At 40.0% G+C, this 20,249-nt stretch overlaps 3 protein-coding genes across 3 annotated transcripts; 2 read left to right on the top strand and 1 right to left on the bottom strand.

Moving 5' to 3' along the window:
- The first annotated feature begins 1,150 nt into the window (after positions 1-1,150).
- Positions 1,151-3,484, top strand: LOC139344835 (ladderlectin-like). Its single transcript, XM_070983239.1, has 9 exons — positions 1,151-1,199; positions 1,442-1,468; positions 1,615-1,662; positions 1,880-1,957; positions 2,239-2,271; positions 2,678-2,769; positions 2,934-3,059; positions 3,176-3,275; positions 3,414-3,484. The coding sequence occupies exons 1-9, from the start codon at positions 1,151-1,153 to the stop codon at positions 3,482-3,484; spliced, it is 624 nt and encodes a 207-aa protein (XP_070839340.1).
- Positions 3,485-9,078: 5,594 nt separating this feature from the next.
- On the top strand, positions 9,079-11,484 carry LOC139337766 (ladderlectin-like). The gene is made up of 4 exons (XM_070972512.1): positions 9,079-9,155; positions 10,728-10,839; positions 10,935-11,031; positions 11,354-11,484. Exons 1-4 carry the CDS (start codon positions 9,079-9,081, stop codon positions 11,482-11,484), a joined length of 417 nt encoding a protein of 138 aa, XP_070828613.1.
- Positions 11,485-15,705: 4,221 nt separating this feature from the next.
- LOC139337756 (snaclec A8-like) lies at positions 15,706-18,723 on the bottom strand. The gene is made up of 6 exons (XM_070972502.1): positions 18,660-18,723; positions 17,168-17,221; positions 16,894-16,985; positions 16,645-16,770; positions 16,154-16,253; positions 15,706-15,911 (listed from the first exon to the last, which is right to left on the bottom strand). The coding sequence occupies exons 1-6, from the start codon at positions 18,721-18,723 to the stop codon at positions 15,838-15,840; spliced, it is 510 nt and encodes a 169-aa protein (XP_070828603.1). The 3' UTR covers positions 15,706-15,837.
- Between the last annotated feature and the right edge of the window lie 1,526 nt (positions 18,724-20,249).

Raw genomic sequence — 20,249 nt, 5'->3', positions numbered from 1 at the left:
ATTTAAACATTTTTATTTTAAATTGAATCTTCCTCTGATTATAATCCCCTCAGCTATCAAGGCAGAAAGGAAAGGAAATGTCAACACAACCATGGAAAACACTCGAATAATAAATGTAAAAAAAAGTGTAAAAATGTAAACAGAGAGAAACCTGAAAACTTTTTTCCTGCAGGTTTAGTGCAGGAAGTTCACAAGCTGATTCACCTTCTGCTGAATAAAATGTTTTCAGATATGTGTTTTGGAAACATAGGTTAGACTTGACTGAATTATAAAACCAGCCTAGACATATGAACAACTTTAGTCACTCGTCTTACTCTAAACATACATGAACTATTAAATTATATTTTTATTGCAAGTGTGTTTAAAAAAAAAAAAAAAAAAAAAGCATGTGTAAGAGATGTTTGTAACCTGGCTTCTCCACAGTGCTCAGTGAAGCATGTCTTTAGCTATATGATATGCCGCTGCCTCCGTTATGTCTCCGTGCCTTTTAGATGATTTGTCATCAAGCACTGAAGCAGATACCTCTGCATGGTGGTCTGCTGCTTGTGCGGTGGTGCTGCGGTTGGCGGATGTTGGCGAATACGGAATACTTTAATGCAGGACTTTTACTTGCTGGCAGTTGACTTTTTTGACTATGGTATTGCTGACTTGCTGACTATGTTAAAAATCTGAATATTGTGTCACCACTGTTCATGTTTCCCTTTAAAATACAAGCACAAAAAAAAAAAAAAACACAGCTAAAACACAGAATGCAAATGCATATTCAGCTCTGTGTTATTTTCAATCATTAACCTGATCTGATACCACAACAACAACTCTTTACATGCTGTCAGGAAACAGATCAGAGTTCAGATTCACACTTCAATCACCTTCACACACACTGAGCTGAGTCATGGATAAACATTGGCACGTTTTGTCATCCACATATCCACAACAACGTGACTGTGGTGTATGTTCAGGTGTGTATATAAAGAGCAGGGCAGCCTCATGTCATCACTGCATCACTCAACTGATACCTGAACAACATCAGCTCGCATTTCACTGACAGGTAAGACACCTGCTGGATTTCTTTTTCTTCAGAAGAGCTCATGAATCAGCTCTCTATATATATTTATTTCCAGTTCTTTTTTCTCCACAGAGCTTCATCATCATGAAGACTCTCCTCGTCCTCTCCATTCTCCTCTGTGCTGCATTTGCAGGTCAGACTCAACACAGACCACTGAGAACACACACACACTCTCATCCGTGTGTGAGTGTGTGTTTATGAGTCTAAAATCCTTTAACATTGTATGATACCATTGTACTCTGTCATAAGGCTGTGTATAGCAGTGCATGTTGTCATGTACATTCACTCACACAGATACACACACAGACACACGCATGGTGGGACAGAATAGTAACTCATGCACCACTATTAATGACAGTGCTGTTTTTCTTGCAGCTCCAGCTGAAGAAAAGGCTCCAGGTCAGTATTTAAGGTCTTAGTGTAATACACACACACACACACACACACACACACACACACACACACACACACACACACACACACACACACACACACACACACACACAGACCTGCATCTATCTGACTCCACTATTAATGTGATTCATCCACAAAAGCAGCAGTGGAGGTCCTGAAGGAAGAGATGGCTGTTGCTCCTGGTTAGTGTCCTCTTTAACAGCAGTTTCAACAGCTTGTGTGGTAACACCTTTGTAGATTTGGAGAAGTGATAACCACCAGATCAGAGCTGGTGCTGCTAACCTGTGTTTGCTGAGGAGACCGACACTTAGTCCCTGTGCCTTTAGAAAAGAAACTGACTCACTGTAAAGTCAAATATCTCAACTAAACAGAGGTCTGATGAAGCTATTGATGTTTCAGAGACAGAGGACAAGATGATGATGATGAAAGATGAAGAAGTAATGGTGCCAAAAGATTCTGGCTCTGTTCCCAGAAACGGTAATCAGGGAGAACACACTTCTCTCTCACAATATATTCTGTAGCTGCTCATTGGAAAGTGATGAATTTGAGTTATCATTGTGCTGTTTCATTGTTCTGTAGGCACAGAGAGAAACAAAGAGATTTTTAACAACAATCTGCACAGTTTATGTAACAAACACATAAATATTTTGATAGTCTAATATAATGCATATATGGAGAGTTTCCATACGTACAGTGTTTTATAGTACATGTCTGCAGATTACTTTTTGTTGTACTGACTGTGTTTCACTGCTGTGCAGCACGTGTCTTAGAGGAGGCAGCACCACCTCAATGTAAGTCACATCACTGTTTTAATCTTTCCTTTATGTTCCTTCATGAGTGACATCATCATGGCAACAACAACAAGACTACTGAAAGAGAAAGTCAAACATGTCTCTCCAGATATCACAAATGTCATATAGACTCTCCAAATGTCTCAGCGTAAGCATCACATGTTTAAAGGACCATAGCAGTAGATTTCCATGTGTTAGGCTGTACTACAACCTGCTCAGTTTTTACTCCGCTCTAACTCTCCACAGTGTATCAGATCCATTACAGACAGATGTTGGTTTCATTAGAACAGCTGTCTCTGCTGCAGAAGGCTGTGAAATGTTAGATTAGAAAGGATCTGTCGTCAGTGTATTTCAGTGAAAGTGCTATGTTGAAGTAAAAAGCTCTCTCTCTTATGTCTCTCTGTAGCTCGTTTTAACTTCTGTCCAGTCGGCTGGTTCAGCCATGGCTCTCGCTGCTTCCAGTTCATCAATACTGCCATGTCCTGGTACAATGCTGAGGTACTGCTACTGTAACACTTGTACTGTACTGTTATTGTAAACAGTTAGCCCCGTGAAGCTGGTACACACTGTCAACAATGCAGTTCAATTTGGAAGAAAATGAGGGCATGAACTGTTTAGTTGTACAGCCACAAAGACCCATCTGTACTTCCTCTGTCCAACAGGAGCACTGCAACAATCTGGGTGGCCACCTGGCCTCCGTCACCAACCCCAGAGAGTACAGCTTCCTCCAGCAGATCACAAAGACAGCCGGTCAGAGCGTTGCATGGCTGGGAGGCTTCAACCTGCAGGTCTGAATTTATGAAGCAATACCACCTCAGTCAGTCCAGGCCAAGTCCAGGACCTGGTCTAAAGGGGTGTAGACCTCATGAGAGCAATACTTCATAACACTCACTTTGTCTCTCAGGGCCGGTGGATGTGGATCGACCGTGAAGGTTTCTATTACACCAACTGGCAAACCCTCTCCTCCACCAGCAGCTTCCCATGCGTCTACTTAAGCTCCACCAGTAAGTCCATCTGTTTTATTTGGCTGGATAGCTACATCAGCTAAACTTCTAAACATCTACTGTCACCTGTTTTCTGTCTTTATAATCTCACAGGGAATAAAACGTGCTATATTTTCTCTTGTTTTGATCAAATTTCAGCTGGATGGCGTAACACTCAGTGTGGCACTGCTTACCGCTTCATCTGTGCCATGAACCCGTTCAACTGTTAACATTCATACTCAACGTCTGAGGCCTTTTGGGATGGATCAGCTGGGATTGTTTTTTCTGTCTAAAGACAACTGATGAACTTTATTGTGTGTCTTGCTGTATTATATTTTTCCATTGTGTATTCTTAAAAGGGTTGAATGATTAAGTGTTAAGTAACCTTTGTATAAAAGCATTTTTGCTTGTGTCATTATTACACTGTGCTTCTTTTCCATTAAAACTGACTGTCAGAATGGAACAAAGTGTGATCATCCTTGAACAGTTTGGTTGAAAAGTGGCTGCTGAAGTCCAGTTGTAGTCTGGAGAATAACCTGAGTTGTCACAGAGGAAAGTCACCAACAACCGTGGTTCAGAAAGTAGAATTCTTTGTTTACCAGGCTTCTATCAAAGCAGTTCAACAAATGTGCTGTAGAAACACTCAGGACTAATGCTGTGATCCACGGTGTTGGTGCTACAAGTGGTACGAAAAAACACAGAAAATAAAACCTTTTCTTTGTAATGCTACTAAGAGCTACTGGCTGCAGAGTAAATTAATTGTAAAGGTTCGAAGTGCAAAAAGAGTTTGAAGCTGAGAGAAATGAAAGTTTGCCTGCATTACAGTGTTGCAGATAAATGTCTCAGCTGGTCTGGGGATGGTATAAACTTTTATGCTTTAAATCTTTTAAATGTGCATTTGATAAAGATTTTGTGGAAAGCTGTGTAGCCTGCAACAATAATTACACAATCAGTGAAATAGGCACACAACCTCAACAAATATTCTTTTACTCAAAGGCTACGTGTCTCACTGATATTTTATGTCCACCTTAATATCTAACCAGGAACCATCTTTACACCATGGTTTGGCAAATCAGATTTGCTTCCCAGATCAGACCTTTAAGATGGACTATCTGCACTGTTATTTACAAGGAATCAGATGGGATTTGTGTGTCCAGACATCATCAATCTATCTGCATGGGTTGCTATGATAACAATGTGGTGCTGGTGATGTGGCTTTCCTCCGTGGAAGCATGAGAAATGAGGGCAGCATATGATACCCTTCCTTGTCAGCAAAACGTCTCCCAATGGTTCAGGAGCAAAGACAAGTGTCCCCTGTGCTGAAAAAGCAATGCAGAACTCCAGCACATCTTGTCAGCATGTGAAGTTGCACTGGTGCAGGGGCGCTTGAGATTGTCGCCAACCACAAAGCGTTCTGTTCATCAGACCAAGAGAGATCCAACAGAAGCTGGCAGCAGGCAAAATAAGATCACTGCTTACTCCTGGAAAGGCATGACCTGGGCAAGCAGCTGGTCTTTCCAACTGAGATCATGCAGACAACTCTAAGACCAGACTTCATGAGGTGGTCCACAGATGTCAAGAAAGTCCTCATTATCGAGTTGACTGTTCCCTGGGAGGAGGGAAAACCAGCTGTGCATGAGTTCAAGTGGCTCAAGTATACAAATATGGCTGCAGAGTGCAGAGAGGCTTTGTGGGCAGGTCGGTGATCCGACTTCTCTGTGCTGCTGGGACGACGAGCACAAGTCTGCAGATGGCCATCAAGGAGCTAGCAGAGGAGTCAGAGAGAGCTAGCTACTGGTTGTGGCTATCAAGGAGGAACACTTCATGGCACCAGACACCCAATAAGGTCAGCTGCAGGGAGTGGCAGGGAGACATCCCTACAAAGCCACTGCCCCCCAACCTAGAGATGCACTGGCTAGAGGGCGAAACATCAGTGAAATGTGGCACCAGCTGACGACCCTGCAGAGCCTAAGTGCACCGGAGGAGGTGCAGCAGGCAAAATGCTGAGCAGGTGGAACAGATAACTGGGAGAAAGTGGATGAAATTATGGCCGTCCATTATACAACACATTAATAATATACCAACTTAAGTTTAGCATTATAAAAGCATGTTTGTGTAGTGAACAATAATATTGGGCAATGATGGCTCGAGTAAGACGTCTTCGTATCATTAAACCACATTACATTCTGATGACGCACAACAGTTTGATGCCAACACCAACAGAACATATTGCTGTTGTCATTGTGGACCAGCCAATGAAAGAGCACTTCAACCAGATTCATTCATTCAATCTTTATTAAGGACACAAGTGCAGACACATGATCCATAGTTAAATTAAAAAAGTAAAAGAAAAAAAGTTAAAAAAAAAAAATATAAAAGGAATATTGCAAATAATTACAGTTATATTTACAGTATACAAAGACATAAAACAGTTCTCAACCACCTATTTTGAGGCATGAGCACCAATGATTCCACAGTTTTGACGTGAATCTCACTGAGCTGATCTCAGAACAAACCAGAGTCTGTATAATAGCATTAGATGAGCTAATAAGTCTACACATGAATTTATAAAAACGATGCCGAAGTGCAGCAGGACAAGCGCGAATCCCACAGTCAGCAAACTTTTGATTGGCACTACACTGTCTGGGCATCTTTAACAGCAGTCTCATAGAGTCATTAACTGCAACTTTGATCCTCTGCAGGCTGGACTTTTTGTAACTACGCCACTGTTGTGCAGTGTACAAAGGAGAGCAGAATGACTAAAACAAGGTAACTTTGACATTCACAGAGCACATATTAAACTTCCTGACCAACATGTTCGATTGCCCATACAATTTACACAGCTGCCTGGGCATGTCCCTGTCATCCATGAGGTCACTGCAGATATAGTGACCCAGGTACTTCACCTCATCAGTGACATTAAGAGATCTGCCACACAGAGTGAACTCAGGAAATGTTAGTTTCTTAGTGTCCTTCTTTCTCACAATCATAATATAGCTTTTCATTGCATTATATTTAAAATCATTTTCGAGGCCATATTGAGAACAGATATTCAGAAGCTGTTGAAGTCCTGCACTGTACGGACAGAACACAACCAGGTCATTTGCATACATGAGGTGATTAATCACAGAGCCTCCAACAGCACATCCTGTTTTGCAGTTATTGAGCTGTACAGAAAGTGTAGGTATTAAACAGCAGGGGGGACAGTATCCCACCCTGCCGGACCCCATTGCTGACCCTGAAGGAATCTGACACCGACTCACCCCATTTCACCTGCACTGTCTGCTGTGATTACCAAAATATGAGAATTCTAATGAGATACCCAGGAACACCTCTGTTAGACAGTTTTCTGAAGAACTTGTCATGACTAATTCTATCAAATGCTTTAGAAGCATCAAGGAAACACAAAAACATAGTTGAGCCCTGGCTATGATATTTATCTAACAACTCCTTCAAGCCAAAAATACATGTATCAGTACATGCTCAAGTTAAAAACCAAACTGCTTGGCAGCTGTATAAAGATAGGGTTCTAGTCTGTTCAGGATGACTCTTTCCAGCACTTTTGAGACTGAGCTTGCCAAAGCTATGGGACGATAGTTGTCCATGCTGGCTAGTTTAGCTGCTTTATTTTTAATCACAGGTACAAGTAAAACTGACAATAGTGACTCAGGCAGAGTACCATGTACCATAAACCCAGTAAAACATATAGCCAACAGGGGATACAATTTTTTGCTTGCAAATTTAAGATGTTCTGACGTTACTTTATCTATTCCACATGACTTATTATGCTTAAGTTTGGCAACTGCCTCAAAAACCTCTCGCAGAGTTACTATCACTCCCTCATCATATTCTGAGGCATCTGCAGTAGCCAAGTTACTCTTTATACAATTAAACAATTCATAATAATAATTCTGCCAAAGCTGGCAAATATTACAAGACCCAGTTACCCCATCAATACTCATAGGCAGAGAAGTTCTGCAGTTGTTTAACTTTCTAATCTCTTTCCAGAAATCATTATAAGTGTTGTTTTGCAGTTCGCATGCCAGTGATTCTGATCTTAAGCTGCTCTCATTCCTTTTAATACACCTCAAAGCATATTTAAATCTAGCATTAGCATGTTTTTCGTTCTCAAAGAATGGCCCACTTCTATGTTTACCACTCTCAGTCCACACTTTCAGTGCACTGCGAGCCTCAGCATGGGCTTTGTCCACATATCTATTCCACCCAGGTTTACCACTGCGAGTGCCTGTTCTGCGTTTACACATTGGCCGACCTGATTTAATGAGAATATCCACAATTTCGTTACACAACGAGCATAGCTGAAAACAGTGCTCTTGATTTGTACAGTTAATGTCACGACACAGAATGGCATCTTTAGGTATAACAGTCTCACCAAGGAACATGTGTCCTCTGGTGATATGCATAGATATTCTCACTGGTTAAATTAGACCAGTCCAGTTTTTCACTATGAGCAGACACTTCCACAGGAATTAGTTTAGGAATATCGTCCAAGTTACATTTGAGTGTAAATGGCATATGATCAGATGTGGCTAAGTCATATCTAATCTGCATTTTATCAATCAAGGCATGTGCATCAGCTATATGCAGTGGTCTAGGAAAGATATTGCCAAGCATCGCTTACATAGGTATAGCTTTCTTTAGGCAAGAGGTCTTGACTAGATAATCTAAGGCAATTTTCAACACAGAATTGTTTTAAATGTTTGGCAAACAGTGATTTATCATCAGCAATATCAGCACTCATGTCCCCATCTATGAAGATGCACGTGCAATCAATGTCCTGAAAAAATGTCATAATAGTTGCAAGTCTATTTATGTACTCAACCTCGTTTCGTACACACTCATATGAAGTATATACACTCAAAATAACAAACTTGCAGTCACTATAATGGATTTCAAGGCCAATAGCCCAATCAACCCCCAGTCTCAGCACCCTCACCTTATTGTCATATTTCCTATGCCACGAAACAGCAACCCCACCCAGTATTCTGCCTTTAACATGTTTAGTATTTAGATCAATTGTGGACTCTCCAGCCCCATGAAAGTCCTTGCCTATACTATTGAGTCTTTCAAGGTCCTGTTTGGCCAAAAATGTCTCTTGGATACACAAGAGATCACACCCTCCACATCCTCCTTGTCCACAACAATACGGCATGCTCGCCCCCCCCCCCCCCCCCCCCCCCCACACACACTTTGTCCTACACGCAAACCACGCGCATTATAAGAGAAAAGGGAGAAAGCTATAATAGTCTTGTATTCCATTACGCATAAACCAAGCTACTTGACAAGTACGTCAGTTATATTTGTTGAACTTCTCTTTGCATCCTGACAGTATTGAATAAATCGGAGCTTCAATACAGATGAAAACTTTAATATTGTACATTTTGTTTTATTCAGTTCTCTGAACAGTTTGTTTGCTCTTACTTTCGTACAGGAAGTCGTGGTCTTAGCTCTTGTTCTTGTGTAAAACAGTGATTCAACTATATACACTGATCTACTTTTACACACACACACACACACACACACACACACACACACACACACACACACACACACACACACACACACACACACACACACACACACTACAGTGCAAATTCTGATCTCTGTCTATTTTCCTCCAGACCTTCATCATGTTCATCATGAAGACTCAGCTGCTCCTCTCTCTTCTCTGTGTCACACTCTCTGTCAGTGCTGCAGCAGGTAAAGTCATCATTAGACTCCAAACAACAAACAACTTCAAAGCAAAATATGATGTCAGTGTCTACCAAAAACCAGCTCATATGATCTGACACCCTTCAGACTGATGTACGCGTGGGTTAAGAAGAAGAAGAAGAAGAAGAAGAAGAAGAAGAAGAAGAAGAAGAAGAAGATAGAGGAAATGTACTTTTTATCATCACACACAGAGTTTAGTTGCACACTACACGCCATGCTTCTGTGAAATTATTATTCTCAGACCAGGAGCGGTGAGCTGCCAGCCGACAGCGGCGCACAGGGACCCAACTCTCTGTCGTTACCATTGGTCAGGTGGTGATCTTCTTCCATGTTTTTAGTGGGGGTTATTTAAAAAGGATACCCCGGGAGAACATGCAAACTCCACACAGAAAGGCCCCCTTTTTCCTCAAGCAGGCACTGAAGCCATGGTGGAGGACACGCCACCAGCACCCACAGCGGGATTCGAACCGGGACCTTCTAGCTGTGAGGTGACAGTGTTACCACTTGTTCCATTGTGCCACCGAGGAGGAAAAATATTTGTCAAAATTAAGCTTAAAGTTTTGTCTCAAGTGTTGCCGAGACAAACCACCAATCACAAAAGGTGTTTGTCAGGAAAATGTAAACATGGGATGATTTTCTGTGTTTGAAGAAACAACAGATGTTCTGTTTTTTCTTGGAGGGACAATCCCTCATGTCTTAAAGTATCCTGAGTTGCAAAAAAATTATATTTTAAAGGTGCTCTGTTGATGTAGTATGGCACGTTCATGAAGATGAGGCACAGTAGTCTCAAGTATAGATCATGTTCCAGGACTGGATTCCACATTTCCCAAAATGCAGCTCACCAGCATCTTTCATTCGACCTTCTCTGCCTGGTTAATGCTCACCTCTTTCAAACTTCACGCTCCCTTCACGCTTCTGGTTCTATACACAGAGCCAGGTTGAGGTTTGTTTTCAAAGTTAAAATGGCATTTTTATTCAATGTCTTTGTCACTGAGCACAGGCAAACCATGACTCAGTGTTAATGCTCCATACAAATGTTGTTGGGTTTCAGTCCCAGGTCAGTTATTATTATTATTATTATTATTATCATCATTATTATTATTATTATTAGCGTCCATCTTGTTTCTAAAAAAATATTAAATGTTCATTGTCATTTTTTTTTCAGAGAGATCAGCTTCAAATCGTCCTCTAGGATGGCACCCTCACAAAGACAACTGTTACCTGCTAGTCAACCTCACATATTCCTGAAGTAACGCAGAGGTAAAACATACATATATATGTCAAGAGATGAGAAGAAACACTCTTCTTCTGTTTGAGGGTTTATCCCTATATGTCCAGGATGTCTTTAGCCTAGTTTAGCACAAAGACAGGAAGTAGAGGAAAATCACTAGCCTACAACAGCACTGTCAAAACTAAATGAAGATTTTCTCCAAAATGTGGGACTCTTCCTTCAATCCAAGTGCAACCACAACTACTTTCACTGCTGCAGTTTGTGGTTCACTGGTTGATCTGGTGTGAAGCACCAGAGAAATGTATTTATTTATTTAGAGATATTTATTTTTAGTTACTAGTGCCTGTTCAAAATGTGCCTGTTTGGGACAAGCCTCTTTGTTATTTCTGCTTCTTTGTTAAATGACATTTAATGGACTGCATGTAGGGGAAAGACACAATCTACACATGAAAAGCAAAATGTACAATCATTTTATCTCTCTCGCTCTCTGTCCAGTTTCTCTGTGAGAGTTTGGGCTCGAGTCTGGCGTCAGCCCACAGTTTATTGGAATACAATTTCCTGAAGCAGCTGACCTGGAGGGCTGGTTTCTTAACAGCCTGGATAGGTGGATACAGATTCCAGGTCAGAAATGAGATTCACATGCAGAGTTTTCAAAAAGACAATTTTCCACAGTGTTGTAACAAGCTCTTACTGTAAGTCGACAATCTCCTCTGCAGGGCTACTGGAAGTGGGATGATGGTACACCATTCGACTACAACAACTGGTATTCCCACGGCAGTAGCAGCTATGACTGCATCTACTTGAACAGCCAAGGTGAGACCTCACAATGAGGGGAAGGATGTAAATATACTTCCAGGCTAGCTTTGAATTCTGTAGAAAATGTGAGATATAGATGCTGACATTTAGCCTTTGATAGCTGCTCTGAAAGGACTGCTCCTCAGCTGCATACAGCAGATGATATATAGGGGAGGCAGGATGAATGATGGGAGGCTTCTGTTTTTCGTCAGTAAAACACACACAGACAGGAAGATATTCAGTCTTCTCTAACACCTGTTTGAGATGGATAACATGGTCCTCCATGAGAATCATCAGGGAATAACTTTCTACATTGTTGTTGATCTTTGTTCTGGTGCAGACTCTCGAGGCTGGACCGGTGAGCGCTGTAACTTGGGACATCCATTCATCTGCTCATTTAAACTCATCCACTGCTCGAGTCTGAGCACAGAGGTGTGTTCATCACTGACTACTTGGATCAACAGTTACTAAGTTGCTGACTGTGGGGACCAGTCACATACTTTCTCACCTTATCTTTCTGGTGATTCAAAAACAAGTACATTGATAAGTTACTTGTTTGTCCTTTTGTCTCTGTTGAGAGCAAGTAGAAAAATAAATATATATGTTAACAAAAGTCAATATTTCTAATTTACTTTGATAAATGTTGTGTTGTAGCGAGACAGTATTCCATCATTAAAGGACTGACATGGAAAACAAATAAGTACATCAATTACAGCAGATTGCAAATACTCATTGAGTTCTAAACACACAGATTCTTGTTTTTAGTTCCATTATAACACACATGGCTATGAAAACACCAAACCCTATAGGGCTACATTCACAGTCAATGAGACTATTTCTTTTAATTCAGGCACACAATAAAGAAATCAGGCTGTTGAATGCAAAGCAGCATGCCATGCACACACAGAATTATAAGCCATGGGTTGATGAGCATGGTGGTTGTTTGATAACTCCTTAAACACCACACTGAAGTTCCAAAACAACAGCTTCAGCAATACCAAGCTAGCTGTTGCAGCCATATGCAGCACCATGTTCAAAACAGTTCTCAAACAGCTTATCACACAAGTGGTCATAGTGTAATGATGATATTCATGCCTCCTCTCCCTCTGGTCCCGGTTTGATCTCTTTTTCTGGCTCCATCCCATTGGCTCAGAAGCGTAGACTGTTTTGTTGTCCAAAGCAGTTGACATACTTTGTTGCTTCATCATCCTTGAGACGAGAAAAGCATAGTGGAAATTGATCTGTGCGGCATGATAAAAATATTTATTATTTAATGCGTTTCTGATGAGATTTGCAATATTTAACTTTAATCAGTGGTACTGCTGAGGGAAGACTACATCCTGTTTGGCCACTTGTTGATCATCAGATCTGTAAAATTTGGAATAAAATGGCTCTTTTTAATCTTTGTGTACTGCTGCATGATTCTATACCTCCAACAATCCACCACAGAATAAAGTGTCAAACCTCATTGTGAGTCATGCAGTGTTGATACAGACAACAGGCATCGCATTGTCATTCTCGCTAGTCCAAAAAATGTCGTTGTCTACACATTTGCAAATCTAATGTCCGCTGCAACATGTACATTTCTGTATTTAACTGTCTAGACCACAGCAAACTTTGTTTGTTGCAGTACATTGATCAATACAGCTATGCCCGACAGAATCAAAAAGTTTATAAAATGATTGTTTTTCCAGTTCATTCTGTACGCATTTTCCTTGTGTCAGAGATCAGAGAGGCAATTTCTTTCACAGCATCCCACAGTTTTTTTGAGTTGTTAGTTGAAAATACTTCTGTGACACATAAACCTATGTCACTCTCACGCTTCTCTTAGTTTCTCCTTTAGTTCTTTTAAATTGCTTTCAGTTCAATTATGTAACTTATTCCTCATGGTCTTTTTGGCACCACCCGTCACTTCCAACTTGTCGCATACAGATACAATTTTCAACATGCAGGGTAGTCCTATAGACTTCTATAGGAAGGTGGGGAGGTTGGATTGGTTAAGTACAGAACTTTGCCCTGGGAGACAGGAGTGTGTGTCCAGTGTCAAACCAAAAGCCGAACCATGATCTTTTCCTAAACCTAATCAAGCAGTTTTGTTGCCTACACCTAACCACATTATGATCGTTTAACCACATGTTTATGTTTGTTCTCAGCAAGCTTTGTTTTAAAAGTGTAACCGGACCTTGCTGACTGGACAGTGTAAATTTATTGCACACTTGACCATAGAGGCCTGCTCAATGAATGCCAAAGGGATACCTAGGCCTCAAAGACTAACACTAAGGCATCCCAAGTGTCTGCATGTGACGAGTTCGGACTGAGAATGTGTTCAAGTCTGAAAAAGCCCTGTGCTCTCCCTGTTTAAGAAACCTTTCAATAAACTTAAAAATAATTTCAATAATATAAAATTCCTTCTTTGTTCCGCTCATGTCTACAAAGTAAGGTGAGCATATTAGTAAATTAAGGTTTTAAGATGGGTGAACTTCTTTCTCCATTCCCTGTATGTCTGCCATGTTACTCTCCTGTCGTGCTTTTCTCTATAACCTGAAAACTATTCCATAAGGAATATCTATTAATATCTATTAATAGATATTCCTTATAGTCAGAAAAAATGTACTAATGTCACTGATGCTAACACTGTAGTCCATTGGGTAGCACTCTCATTTTGCTGACAGGTGGAACCCGCACTAACATATGACTAGCTGGGTCTAACCTGAATGTGCAAATAACTTTCATGAACTGTACTTTCTTTCAACTGCTCAACTTTTGTCTTTGAGTGACCACTTGTTGTCATAAAATAGTGCTGATAAAATTCACAGAAAAGCTCCATCATCAGCAACGTGATTTGTAAGATTTTTATTGGATCTGAGTTTTTTTGTGACCTTGGTGAAAGAGGGACATTTTCAGTAAAAATGCACACAAAGTCCTGATGGTACCAAGGAACAAGAGAGGAAGACATGGGCCAACTACGAGTTAACAAGATGGTGAGTAACTGAATCAAAGAATATCTATTAGACGATGAGACATTGAGAAGAAACGGTAAGATGCTGTAAATTAATCTTGCCAGTGATTTGATCTCTTTAGAGGTGCACCCAGATTACTTAATATTTCTGACCGGTGCAGGTATGCTCATAAGGAACTCTGTATGTATGTGTGTTCTGAACCACCACACTGGAAGACAGAATGAAAAGCCCACTGTCACAGAGTGGGTTGAGAATCAATATGGAAAAACCTGACCACATTTTCAGACAGATGTGTAAAAACTGAAAAGAGCTCTAAGAGAGAAGTTCAAACCCCACCTATTTTCTCACCTCCACACAACAGACAAATCACTGAAGCGAATGTCAAATTGTCAGTTGTGGAAAGTTACAGAAAAGCCTGGACACAGCCCTTTCAAATCCAATGTCAGAAAGGTGTTGGGTGGAGGGGCTTTCAGACGATGTTAGACTATCTGACAAGCAGCTCAGAAGAAGCATGCTGATGTTCTTACTAATTCATTACTAGGGATGTAACAGTTCATGTATTTATGTCAAGGCATCATGGTACAGGGGTCACGGACCAGTCCACCAAGCTGCACGCAGACTGATGCACATAATGTGGAAGCCAAACTCTTTCAGCCAAATGCAGTTAGCAATGCGTTGTGGTGAGCACAAAAACATAGTTGACATGCGAGTCAATCACAGTATGGCAAATGAAGCTGAAAGACCGGTCACCATTGTTTAAATCAGTAGTTTGGGAGCAATTTGGGTTCCCAGTCAGCTACAACAGCAACAGAAACACTTTGGTAAAGTGTTTGTTCGGTGTTTGTACACTATAATAACAATAACAATAATAATAAATTTTATTTGTGTAGCATCTTTCCTACAAGAAATGCAGCTCAAAATGTTTTAGAAAAAGGAAATTACATGCATTAAGTGCTTCATATACAAGACATAGAATGAAACACAGGAATAGAAAATTATTGGAAAATCCATCCATCCATTATCTATACCGCCTATCCCTTTCGGGGTTGTGGGGGGCTGGAGCCTATCCCAGCTACAATGGGCGAGAGGCGGGGTACACCCTGAACCAGTCGCCAGCCGATTGCAGGGCAACATGTAAGGACAAACAAACATTCACACTCACACCTACGGACAATTTAGAGTCATCAATTAACCTAATGAGCATGTTTTTGGTCTGTGGGAGGAAGCCGGAGTACCCGGAGAGAACCCACGCATGCACGGGAAGAACATGCAAACTTCACACAGAAAGGCCCCGCCTGACCCGGGGATCGAACCAGCAACCTTCTTGCTGTGAGGCACGGGCACTACCTGCTGCGCTACCGTGCCGCCCTTATTGGAAAATAAGATAAATAATAGTCATGAGATTGCTGATTATTTTAGTCAGTAAGTTCTGATAGACACCTGAATGATGATGGCTGAGCTTTAGTGTAGCAGCTTTTACTGACAATGTGATGAAAAGCTTCCCTGGGTCCATTTTCAGCACCTTGTACAGAGGATCCTACAGAGTAAGGTGAATTGTTCGTTGTTGTTGTATTTTTGATTTGTTTTTAGAATAGATCCAGTCTATTACACTCTTTAGATAGATAAATCGGCAATGAAAACAAACACTAGTCACAACCTGTACAACTACTTTACATTCCAAACTACTGTCGCTTTTGAAATGAAAACAACAGGACAACAAAAACACTTTATGTCAATGTGGATTCATTTGTGCTGAGATTAGTGTTACATAGGCATGGTTTCGGTCCAACGTCACAGTGACAAACAACAAACAAATAGCAGCTTCAGTTTCAAGTCAGTAGTTACACGACATTCACTGAGATGACTAGCAGTTTGGCCTAGCCTGACAGATGAATGGGAAGGGCAAGCTGCAACCATGATTGGACCAGCCCCTGGATGCTGCAAAAAACAATAATAGTAATCTTCAGCATCAACATCATCGTCATCATCATCAGCAGCATCATTATCATCAGCTGCTTCATGGCAACAAAATGACATCAAATCTAATGGTATAAATAGGCCTGTCAGTCTTGATGGGCCTGTCTCTGTACTGTATGTTCAGATGTTTTGTTGTTGTTGTTGTTGTTGTTGTTTTTTATCCATGACCAGGAAATTACCATATGTGGGTTTTCTTATCTTACCTTGAGAGTTTAGCTGTAGACACTGGTAATCGTCAGGGGAGCTTGCTGTTTCCCAGTGGTGATAGCCAAACACTGAGCCATCTTCCCATCTCCACTCATCCTGGAGGAAAACACCATTATAGTTCCCATCACTGACAGTTCTGGCAGTGTCTCTACATGCACACTTTCAGTTTAAGGCACCTCTGTGTATAATTCTATATATAATTCTATAATATAATTTCCGACTTAATATATTTTCGATAAGAGTGTTTCATTTTTCGAGAGACAAAACATAATGCCAATAGAGTCACTCACTAAGACCATTTTCAATGACTGTAAACCATTTTATTTGAAAGTTTTCTTCCTTTATTCTGGCTCTTGTTGAGTATATTATATTGAATTGTTCAAGTTGTTGGGGTTTTTTTTGTTTTTTTTTAGAACTGACAGTTGTTCACAAAGTTGTTTTCTGTACTAAAAGACTTTGTAGAGTGACTATGAAAATTGAAACACACCTGGAAGTAATAACCTCCAATCCAGGCAAAAGTGTGACCACCTGTGTTGACCAAACGCTGGAGGAAATTATACTGCCAGATGTTGTGAACTGAGGCAAGACTGGCATCATAGCTAGAACAGAACCTCTGCAGGATGAGAAAAGAGGAGAACAGGCTTTTTTTAAGACAAGGGTATACTGAATTCAAGTAATGCTGGGAAAGAGCTCCAACTCTTTTTCTTGTCTTTCATCATGAATATTATGTTATTACCTGGGCATTTCTCCAGGTATCAGGGTGGTTGGCTAAGAAGTAGCAGTTACCACGGAAACTAAGCCAACCGTCAAGGCAAAAATCGAAACGAGCTAGAAGAATGCAAAAAAAAACAGTGATAAAACCAGTTTTTTCCATTATAATATTTTTTACGTAGAAGTGACTATTCCGTGTCTCAGGACATGCATGAATTTGCTTGAGTTCTTGTTTTAATATATGTCCAGCAGCAACAGGAGCAGCCTCATGTTTTACTCTGAAGGTGTGATTTTCTTACCTTGGAACAGAGCAGGAGCTCTTCGAGCAGCAACAGTAGCATTAGCATCCACCTCTGTAAAACCCATTAAAATAAAGTCTGTAAGATTAACAGATTTATATATTCTTGTGTGACATATCAGTCATTATTCATTATTTTCTCTTTAGACATAGCTGGAGAGAAAGATAGAAAGTAAAACATTTAAAAGATCTAGGTTATTATTGTCATATCGGCGTACTAGGCAGCTTTTAAGTTTCCCTAAATGTGGTGGTATTAGTTGATGCTTGCATGAGCTTTCAGGTGATGAGGAGTCACAGATTGGTTTGTTGACACATATTTCTTATTTAAAGGAATTCATTCAGTTAGGATGCACATAGAACTAAGGTGTTCCCCTCACATTAAGTTTTCCCTCAGATCAAACTGATGATAATCTCTGCATTGTATGAAAAAGGAAAATTTCAGCAATGCTTTGCAAAGAAAATGAGAAACACCCAATATGATGATGCCAAATTCTTCATGTTACAACAACAATAACTGTAGTAAAGTGAAGATGTGTGAGGAGAATACATACATAACCTGACTCATCAACAAGTTGAAAAAATAACCTGGTTTTGGTGAAGATTTGTTTTCCTCTTGTACTACAGCATTAAGTATAACTGAGTTCAGGAACAAAGACCATGTCTCATGGATTCTATTTCCTGTTCTTGCCTGAACAGGAACTTGTGTCCTAACAAAAACTGTGATCAAATCTATTGGTTAAAGACTTTTTTTTCCATGACAAAAGTAAGACTTTGATGAGATTTCATTAAGCAATAAGTGGAATGAAATTGCCATAAATCTGCATTGTTGATGAAAAAGAGATAATTTAAATGGAATTCCAAAATAAAATGAAGAATTGGAAAAAAAAAATGCAAACAGTAATGAAATCTGTTGAAATTAAATGAAAACTTCCTGTTTTAGTCTTCCCTCATGTGTCAGATTTTACTTTACTACCTGTGTTTTCCCACCCGTGTGATTGTCTGATTAATTTCACCTGTGTCTAATTAGTTCTCCTCTCCTGTCTATTTAAGTCAGCCCATAGCCCTTTGTCTTTGTTGGCTCATTCCTTGAATGTAATGTTCCTGTTTCCTGCCAGTCTGCATGAGTATTCCCTGGTTTTTCTATTTGTTGGAGCTGTGCCTTGCTGTTTCCCTGGAGCTTTCTTTTGTTTTTTGAATGTTGGACACTATTCCCTTTTTCATTGGATTTTTTTGCTTGTATGGACGTTTTGATTTGGTTTGACTCTCACCAGTCCTTGGCTGCCCTTTTTGTAAATATCTTATTTGAACTGCTTCCACCTTGTCTTTTGTTCAGTCTGCATTTTGGGTTTGCTTCCTGTTCTTCCATGGACCCCATTATAACAGAATGAACCAACCAGACATGAACCCAGCAGACATATCTGCATTTCACAGTTGTCTTAAGTGTAGTGTAGTAAGTAGTATGCGTAGTTGAATGTATTAGTGTTTTGTCTCACCTGTTGCAGCCCCAATGGACAGAGCAGCACAGAGGATAACGGAGAGGATCAGTCGAGCAGCCATGATGAAAGCTGATGAATGTCAGGATGGAGATGGATGCTCACAGATCTGCAAATATCAGTGGAAGCACTATGTAGAGGGGAAAAAAAGAAAGACAAAATGAAAAAAGACACAGACCCAAAAAACAGAACATAAAAGCATCATGACTTACAGAGAGAAACAGCAGTCAGTAAACGTGTTCTTCAGGTAGATCAGCTGTGCAGTGATGACAGAAGGCTTTCTGCTCATTATATACACACACAAAACTGCACTGCACTGAGTCACCTCCTTCATGTTAACAGTAAAACCAGTGGACTTTGTCCCTGTGTCAGTATCAAGATGTGTTACAGGAAGACAAATTGTTTTTCCCCGCACTTCACACCAATAATAACATCAATCAAACATATAAATATGAATGGTGGAATTTCCCAGCACACTTTTCATGGATAGTGTGTATATCCATTGTTTTACCCTGCTACCCAAACTGGAATAAAGAAATCTTAAACCTCCTTGAATTGCAGTGGCTGTGAAATTAGAAAGGGAGAAAGAAAATGAATTACTCCTACCTGACATAAAGACCATATACATGGTGTGTATATATATATATATATATATATATATGTGTGTGTGTGTGTGTGTGTGTGTAATGAAACTATATCATTTAAATCAAATAAAGGCTATTTAATGTAAAGATTGCTGGGACAGATGTTTTCTTGCCAGCACCTTGTAGAACCAGGTAATATAAACCATCAACTGATAAAAAAATTTTAACTAAAGTGTTTTCCTCTCTCTTACTGACCAAATGTAGTACACAAGGGGAGGTAGAGCAAAAATTGGATTGGAAAAATCTCAACTTTGAAGACTGATGTATGAAAGCCTATTAGCAGAGTACAAATGATGAGAAATTCTCTGTAGCAGCTCTGACAGTGTGTTAATATGATGGCAAGCCATGTTAACACCCTGTAGCAAGGCAAAGTTGTACATCAGCTAAATTAACCCACTGTGGATTTATTAGCCAAACTAATTTTTCATTGTAACCACTGACCTACAGCAATGAGCTACTACTAACAACACCACGCATTCTTTAATCTGTTCATAACTCAGGTTTATTTACAAGAAGAAACAATTACAGAAAGCACAGAGTGAAGCTGAAATATCATAAGAGTTAACTGCTTAGTTTCAGTTTGGGATGGCCAAGTCTAAGTCAAGTCTGGCCTTAAAGCTAAAATTCTTATCTTTGAAGCAACAGAAATGGTCAGTATCATTGCTTTACATTGTTAGTAGCCTACATTTTTGTCCCTTATTTCTTTAATAGCCCTGGTTCTGTTATTGAATAATGGTTTGTGTTTTCCCTTATACAGCAGTCAGTATAATGCATTCATTTAAAGCATCTCAAAGGTACAGTATGTAAACACCTGCAATGAAATATACAAAATGCATCACCACCACCACCACCCTCCCCAAGCCATCAAGCCCATCCATTTAGCATTACATTCCATATATCTAAATAAGTTAATTAACTTGAAGATAAGAAAGAAAATATTTTTGAT

Source organism: Chaetodon trifascialis, chromosome 2, assembly GCF_039877785.1.
Source record: "Chaetodon trifascialis isolate fChaTrf1 chromosome 2, fChaTrf1.hap1, whole genome shotgun sequence".
Taxonomy (NCBI): Eukaryota; Metazoa; Chordata; class Actinopteri; order Chaetodontiformes; family Chaetodontidae; genus Chaetodon; species Chaetodon trifascialis.
Note: the sequence above shows the minus strand (reverse complement) of the source record. Positions and strands in the feature narration are given on the sequence as shown.

What these genes read in the sequence shown, in the direction of transcription:
- LOC139344835 (XM_070983239.1), top strand. Translation starts at nt 1,151, where the DNA reads ATGAAGACTCTCCTCGTCCTCTCCATTCTCCTCTGTGCTGCATTTGCA. An exon ending in TGGGAGGCTTCAACCTGCAG is followed by an intron (nt 3,060 to 3,175) that starts GTCTGAATTTAT and finishes TTTGTCTCTCAG; the next exon opens with GGCCGGTGGATGTGGATCGA. An exon ending in CGTCTACTTAAGCTCCACCA is followed by an intron (nt 3,276 to 3,413) that starts GTAAGTCCATCT and finishes ATCAAATTTCAG; the next exon opens with CTGGATGGCGTAACACTCAG.
- LOC139337756 (XM_070972502.1), bottom strand. Translation starts at nt 18,723, where the DNA reads ATGGCTGCTCGACTGATCCTCTCCGTTATCCTCTGTGCTGCTCTGTCC. An exon ending in GTCCATTGGGGCTGCAACAG is followed by an intron (nt 17,222 to 18,659) that starts GTGAGACAAAAC and finishes TGGGTTTTACAG; the next exon opens with AGGTGGATGCTAATGCTACT. An exon ending in TCTACAGCTAAACTCTCAAG is followed by an intron (nt 15,912 to 16,153) that starts GTAAGATAAGAA and finishes TGTTTTTTGCAG; the next exon opens with CATCCAGGGGCTGGTCCAAT.
- LOC139337766 (XM_070972512.1), top strand. Translation starts at nt 9,079, where the DNA reads ATGTACGCGTGGGTTAAGAAGAAGAAGAAGAAGAAGAAGAAGAAGAAG. An exon ending in AAGAAGAAGATAGAGGAAAT is followed by an intron (nt 9,156 to 10,727) that starts GTACTTTTTATC and finishes TCTCTGTGAGAG; the next exon opens with TTTGGGCTCGAGTCTGGCGT. An exon ending in CATCTACTTGAACAGCCAAG is followed by an intron (nt 11,032 to 11,353) that starts GTGAGACCTCAC and finishes GTTCTGGTGCAG; the next exon opens with ACTCTCGAGGCTGGACCGGT.